The sequence below is a fragment of the Amblyomma americanum genome, chromosome 7, assembly GCF_052857255.1.
Source record: "Amblyomma americanum isolate KBUSLIRL-KWMA chromosome 7, ASM5285725v1, whole genome shotgun sequence".
Lineage (NCBI taxonomy): Eukaryota > Metazoa > Arthropoda > Arachnida > Ixodida > Ixodidae > Amblyomma > Amblyomma americanum.
In genome coordinates, this window is record NC_135503.1 from 42,450,336 (window position 1) to 42,457,742 (window position 7,407).

The window sequence follows — 7,407 nt, forward strand, 5'->3', positions numbered from 1 at the left end:
CGCCAAGGGGAGGCTAGGAGTGGCGGCCGCCATCCCCAAATTTGCCTGGCCGCATCAGAAATTATTAGAGCGCTTCCTGTAGATCCTGACGAGGAGGAGAGATCTTGATAAGTATTTTCTTTCTTTTTAATTATTTTATCTTTATGAGCAGCAATGTCATGTCATAAAGGCATCATTCGTACACCCGAAATTTGACTCACCTCCCCCTCCTTTCCCCTTTCTCTTCGCCACGCCACTGTGAAAACCACGACGACGATGATGATGATGAAGTCCTCAGGCTTAATGGCATGTACCTGAGGTGGGGGATTGGCCAGGACGCACTGCGGAAACAAACGCACTCATGGACAAGAAATGGAGTGCCTGGATAATTTTGTGCCTTAGACTAGAATTTGTGCAAAAAAAAAAAATGATCGTGGCGACGTCCCTGGTTCCTCTTCTTTATCTTTCCTCTCTTGCGCTACCCGCTTTCATATGTGGAAAAGTACACTTTTAACGCGGTTGGTTGGCAGTGAAGACACAGAACAGAGTGAAAATCAGACGTTCAAGCTGTTGAATGAATTTCTCCACTAAAGAAAGACATGTACGATGCAAGGCATGTAAGTTAATGGTAAGGAAGTGAAGCATGGTAAGGATACCATTTTCGCTGAAGGATTACCTTTTCTTTCCTTCTGGTTCCTTCTCTCTATTATTGTCTTATAGCGCTGCATTCATTCATTCCTCCCATGTGGAGTAAAAAAAAATATATTGCCAAATTAGCACAAGCGATCGTTCTTTCCCTTCCCATCAGGACGCGGAACGAACTTCGTGCGGTGCTGCTGCGCAGTACTGCCATCGACTGCATCCCCCCCCCCCCCCCCCCCCCCCCTTCATTCTTGGCGTATCCTCCCGTACGAGGGCTCACCCGCACTGCTTTCGGCATTCCACTGGATGCGGAGGCGGACCTGGCGCTGGCGCACGCGCTCCAGCGTCTGTGTGTGCCTGCACTGCCAGGGCACTCTATGGTCCGGCGGCGGGGCCGCGCCGCACCGTGACCCCCGGGGGTCGCGGCGGGGGCGCGTTTCCGGCGGACCCCGTCGTGACCCGGCGTGCCCACCGGCGGCCAACGGCACCACCACCGCCACCACCACCGGCGGCGGCGGCTTCCGAGCGCTGCCTGCACTGCTCGCGCTTAGCAGATCCGGTTCGCCCTGCAAGGCGGCACTTTGCCGTTTGATTGGCGTCGGTGCGCGCGTGGCCCCCGCGCCGACGCCGCGATCGCCACGCAGGAGGAGGAGGAGGAGGAGGAGTAGAGGAACCGGCAAGTGCGCTTCGCCGCGACTCGCGCACTTGTGGCGGGTAGGGAACAAAAAAAATTAATAAAAGTAAGGGCGCCGCTTTCTTTGTGATGATGCAGAAAGCAGTATTGCACTGTTACCAGAATGTGAAGCCCAGATGTAGTGGATATATCGCCATATATAGTTAAATAACAATTAAAAACGTAAACAGGTTCAAAAGAAAGCATGGTGCTTCTTGAGTACAAATTTTTCAGTATATGAAAGTAAATAGTATAGACAGACTGGGGGGGGGGGGGGGGGACACACGCACGCACGCACGCACGCACGCACGCACGCACGGACGGACGGACGGACGGACGGATGGATAAAAACAAGCAGACGGAGAAGAATTCGTATGTCAGGAACCACTCAATGCTTCCGTGCATAAGTCAAACACTTCCATCGCTGTGACGCTGCGATGCACGTACGAGAAAATGGGAAATGAAGGAGATCAGTAGCTTCAAGCAATTCAGATTTTTTATTTATTCCTTTTTCGATATCAAGCACGAAACTAAAAGGCACGACAGAGCTCGTTCGTTATGCCTAAGCGTTCAACCGTCCGCAGTTCTCCAGCAATATATATGAGGCACCACGCGTGGCTCGTGCTGCTCCGTCTCTCCCCTTGCTTTACTCCTCGTTGGCGTGACGAGGAGGAGGGTATAGGCAGGGGGATGAAGAGGCTCGCCGCAGGTTCCAAGGTCGAGCCGAAAACACGTTCATTTCGGCCTCAGATTGGCGCGATTAGAAAAGCCCGCCGCCGAAGCGCGCGCGCGTGCGCGCGCGTGCGTGAACGCACGACTGGCCACGCGAATGCGTGAGGCCAATTTCGGAATTCCTCGCGGATTCTTCGCGCTGCCGCTCCTGGCACTGCTGCTGCTGCTCCCGCCTGCCCCTGTCGGCTACGCTACTGACGGTGCTTCTGCTGATGCAGTGCTTTGCACTTGCCCCTTCATTCCACTCCACACCCTCCCCTATCAACCCCGTCCCCTCTCTCCCGTAGTCCTTACACAGACCCCTCTACGTACTCCACCCCGTTTCCGTCTGATCTTCCGTCGATGCTCTGCTGGCATTCACCAGAAAGGCACGATGGTGCACATACCGCGTGGGCGCGACCTCACGCGTGCCTTGCTGGCCAATTTCTGACCTTCTGGAAGATATCGCCCCCTGCGGAATGCGGACCCATTTCATCACCGCAGAGGCTCTGCGGCCGCCTTAACGAGCGGGTGGTGGCGGTGGTGGAGGTGGGATCGACGATTATATAATCGCCGATCGCGCGTCGAAGAGAGAAATTTTCGATGGTGCATAGTTGCGGTTTGACATAACCGTGACGCCCCCAAGGCAGAGGAAGGGCGCGCGGGACCGTCTTGAAAGGTTTAAGACGCACGGTGATCGATGTGGGCAGTTAGGTTGGTTGCTTGACGTGTGGAAGCAGTCCGAAAGCAAAAGAAAACAACACAAGGAAAGATGTGCATGGCGGATTGGCAAACGAGATTTTGTTGCGCCCTGCGAGTTTAAATAAAAGTTTACGCAGCGGAGCTAAATTTTATTAAAATCTGAAAGGAAGGAAACCCGAAGTAGTTTGCCTGTGTGGATGTAAAGTGGGAGAAGGAAGAATGTCACTCCTTAATATTGTACATGAAAACTCCGTACTATATATTGTATATACCGTATTGCATTGTATAAAACGCATTGTATAAACCCACTGGAAAGCTTCCGCTATATCCATCGTCATTACGGAAATTACCCAAGGTGATGACGGTGCAATCGCATGTATTGTTTGCTATTAATAACTATTTTCGTGGTGCCTGCTTTTAACGCAACGAACAGAACTGCCTCTCACATCTTCAAAGCCTTTGTACACCGCACATGGTCGATCATACATAATGAGGTGCTCAAAATGTTCGAAGAACATGTGGGCCACGACGGCATTGCAGCTGTCAGCGTCATAGGATCAACAGTGACGCAGCTAATAAAGCTGCAGCTAGCGTAAACGACACTCCCTTCCCGGTACAGAGCAGCATCAGCATTAAACCGGCATCAAGATCGTGTTGTGCCAACAAGGCCCGCGTACAATGATGTACTCACTTCTACTGCTCCCGGCTTTCAAGACGACGTGGGGACATCGGCACGGCTTGCTTAAAATGTGGAATAAAGTTATTCCATCCCTGTTGACGCGAACCTGAATACAGCTGCTTCTCAAGAACAGGAGTGCGAGAGCGGACGGCGTTCGGTTCCACACCACTTGGCACAAGAATGGCTCTCGCTAGCCGTGCATGCTCGTATATCATCTCAAAAAGAAAATAGCGTACATGTTATACGGTTTTAAGTAGAATCGTTAGAATACAAAACGTAATAGAAGAGTACACCTGAGATGCAAAGAGTAAACGTGACGCGCACAAGTCGTTGTTATAAACATTGGTTCAAAATTCCAAGCCACGCCCAGTTTTAATAGCTCTGTCAACTCATAGCATTGTCTTTTTCGGGACCGCGGCAGGATGGATTTGCGTTGAGAATGACACCACTTCCTTGTAGACTGAAGCAAGAAGAGGTGTACGACCCATGCCGCACACCCCTTTGGTGTCATCCATGTCAATGTCCCACAGCGCGGTACAACCTATCCTAAATTTCCGAAAGAGCTCGGAAACCTTCGAGGACAGCGACGTTGGACTCTCGTAGCCGACCCAGTTCTTTCCATGGGTCTTGTAGGCGCAAATCTCTTTGAAGTCCAGAAAAGACCCGGGGTCACCGAGGGCGCACACTTCGTAAAATGCCATGCGGCCTTTGATGCGTGTATAGTTTCCTTCGATGCCGGGTCCGCGTGTTCTTGCGGGCGCACTTGGACGCCCCGCAGGTGGCAGCTCGATCAGGCGCAATGACAAAGCCGAAAACGATAAGCTAAAGCAGATTTTCTGCGTCGTGTAAGGAGGCATGTCTTCGACGATGCTAGCCAGGGACTGCGTCACTGAAGGACCACTGCTCGTGTAGGGAGACATGCAGTGAGTCACATTCGTATCCGAACCGTAAAGGTCGTGCGTCCGAACGACGAAGTAGTCGACGTTAGTCACGAGATCGTCGAACACGTAGCCATTTCTCTGCGTTCTGAAAGGCGGAATCGTGAGCGCGATCGTGTAGTTCGGGGGAAAAATAGTCCTGAACCTAGAGACAAGTTTCGTCAGCCACCGAGCATCTTCTGGGGATCCGCACGCCCCGGCATCTGGGACAGTCCAATGGACGTGCACTCCGTCGTAGTCGTTTTCGGTCAACCAAGACAGGACGTTCTGCGAGAACGTCGTTCTCCGCTTCGGCGACGATGCGAGGAGGCTAATATTCGCGGTGCCTCTCTCGTATTCACCGAACGACACTAGCACCTTCAGGTGGGGGTACTTAGTCTTTAGCAGAGCGAGGTTCTTGAAGCCCTCCTTGACCACATCGTATCCGGGATCGGCGCTGGTAAGCTCGTCCCCGGAGACCTTGGCAGAAGCGTAGACGACGTGCGTGCAGAGGTGTCCGTTGATGAGGCCGGTGCGGAAGGCCCACTCCTTGTCCCTTCGGTAGCTGCTGTGGTTGAAGACGCAGAAGATTGGTCCCTTCACCGCGTCAGCTGCCGGGTAGTCCTCGATGGGATCTGTGAACGGTGGTTTCCACGGCGTTTCCTGGATGACCCAGGGCTTGCGACACTCTTGCGACTCCTGGTACGGCTTCTCCGAGGTCATGGTTGGGGTAAAGTCGGCCACGCGAGTTTGGTTTAACGTCGGCTGGCTTGACAGAGCCCACCGTCGCTTCCATTCTCCAACGTACTCCTTCTGCTCGCGGTACTTCTGGTAGTTACGCACGAGGGAGATTGCACCCACTCCTAGTGGGAAAGCAAGAACGGCCCAGGTCATGTTGCCGAAGAACCAAATGTAGTACAGCCTGTGGTGGTGTTGCGCTGCCTTCACAGCCTCCCTGGACCTCACTGGTTTTCGCTTGACTTTCGCAACTTGAATCAATTTCCGTGATGAAGGCGCGGTCGCGATTTTATCAAAACTTTCATAAGGTACGGTGGCTGGCTTGCCCTCCATGATCGTAGCCATTAACTCTTCTTCCTCGTCGATGACTGCAGCGCACAGTTATTACAAGTGGTAATATCCTGATCGTTGATGCTGTCCGATAACACGGAGCCATCGGGGTTAAAAAAAGAAACAAGAAAAGCTAAATATTTGTTTCTGAAAATGGCACTTCTCAAAACTGATGTAATCCGGCGTTATGATGTGTGCACGCGCATGCAAGCATGTTGAGCCGATGAAGACCGTATGAATTAGGGCTGGCTGTAAGGTAGCTTCACGTTTCACTATGCGACACCCGTGAGACTAGTATGTTTTCAAAGCTCCACGCCGAAAAGCAAGGCTCAAGAAGGTAAGGCAGTTACGTCACCTCTGTCCCCTAATACCCTTGTGCCAGGAGGGTTATGGGGCCTGAGGGGATCTGGGTTTCGGGATCCCCTTCACTATGTGCCTGGCGTGCCTTGTTAGTTCATAATGCTTTTCACATCGCATTTTCCCGTTCTAAGTGAACTCTCTTAGCCATAGCGAGGTGTTTTTGTAGCAGCCATATGTGCCAAAAGGAAACGTGGCCATGCATTGAATCGAGGCGGAATTCTTGTGAACACCTATTATGTGTATGCTTGTTCGGTTCGTTTTTGCAGGTTATGGAGGCTTCCAGCCGACAGCCAGCAAAAGCTATAGCAGGGGAAAAAATCGTAGCAAAATAGTGCTCACGAGTGTTATCTGGCCAACACTCCGCGTTGGTTAAAACACGCGCCTTCTCGTTTGCGAGACGTCACTGTAGATTTCTATATCTGTGGCACACAGACGTCTCCTGATAACGTATTCCATCGGTTCCTCTCGCCCTTGCTCAGTTCTTCCTTCGACGCGCTCAAGGTGGAAATACTATCCAAACTCGATGAAGGCTTCGACTCGCTCAAGTTCCTCCAGCGGCTGGGCAAAGTTCAAATGAGCGAGCCACAGCTCAGCGCCCTGATCCAGGTCTGCAACGACTTCTTGTGGACCAAGACCACCATCGAGCGTGCCTTCCGCAAGTACCCGCGCAACAGCGCGTCTAATGCAGACAAGAGGGTGTTCCGCGAAGTGCTCATCCAGCTGTACAAATACGTCACCAAGAGCCTCATCATGCTGCTCACGCAGGTCGGCATCCGGTGTCCGCAGAACGCCTCAGCCGAGCTGAGCCACGTGCTCGAACTGTTGCTGAAGAGCGTCCAGACCGTAGCCCACCACGAGTGCCTGCAGGCGACGCAGAGCAAGTTCGCGGTCATGAACGTCCGCTTGCTGTCTAAGACGACGCGACCTAAGGACAGCGACGTCGAGTTCATTGCGGTCATGAAGGCCATAAGGAAGGAGCTCGGACAGCGCAAGAACACAATCAAAGCCAGCTCGTGGTTGGCTCTCAGTATGCAGCGATAATGCCACCATCAAGTGTGCGAGGTCTCCTGTCTCAAGGCAGTGGCGGTGCGCTTGACTTGGGCACCTCGTACTGTTATTAATGTGTGTGACTTACGTTTTGCAGTCGATGTCAAGTGGTCTCTCTCCTAGCAAGCTACCTAGACGTTGTAGCCATGTGTACACTCGTGCACGTGCATGTGAAGTAGCCCGCAGTAGTTACCGCCGTCACTGAGCAGGACTACTTTGAACTTATTTCATATGTCTATTTGTCTACTGATGGTGAATATAAGTTACGCCTTTAATTGTTATGAATTTGCGTGACATAAAATATCGAAAGCGAATGCACTTATTCGTCAACTTAGCGGCTGTCGTGTCGGCCACCCGCGTGAATATTTCTTCCGCTCGCAAAATGTCAACTCCTTCAGGGAATTTTCCTTGAGCTCTATTTCGCTTATTAAGTCTCTTAACCTAATGTTACGTAAACACGCGCAGTACATCTTTTGCTTCGGTCTGAGTGCCGTCATGTCGGCTTGAAATTAAACTTTGATTGCTCCCCGTCTGCGATGTGACTATGAGCTCACGTTGAATTAAGGCTTCGGTTACGTAAAAGACTTCTTATATTGCGCAGCAAAGTGCTGAAAAGGGAAGAAGGAGAT

The 7,407-nt window shown here is 51.9% G+C and overlaps 2 protein-coding genes across 2 annotated transcripts; one reads left to right on the forward strand and one right to left on the reverse strand.

The window, feature by feature from the left end:
- Positions 1 to 3,758: 3,758 nt before the first annotated feature.
- LOC144097065 (chitinase-like protein 4) lies at positions 3,759 to 5,284 on the reverse strand. The gene has a single exon (XM_077629852.1). The coding sequence runs from the start codon at positions 5,195 to 5,197 to the stop codon at positions 3,776 to 3,778; it is 1,422 nt and encodes a 473-aa protein (XP_077485978.1). The 5' UTR covers positions 5,198 to 5,284; the 3' UTR covers positions 3,759 to 3,775.
- Positions 5,285 to 5,620: 336 nt separating this feature from the next.
- Positions 5,621 to 6,917, forward strand: LOC144097066 (uncharacterized). Its single transcript, XM_077629853.1, has 2 exons — positions 5,621 to 5,708; positions 6,211 to 6,917. The coding sequence occupies exons 1-2, from the start codon at positions 5,668 to 5,670 to the stop codon at positions 6,770 to 6,772; spliced, it is 603 nt and encodes a 200-aa protein (XP_077485979.1). The 5' UTR covers positions 5,621 to 5,667; the 3' UTR covers positions 6,773 to 6,917.
- The last annotated feature ends 490 nt before the right edge of the window (positions 6,918 to 7,407 follow it).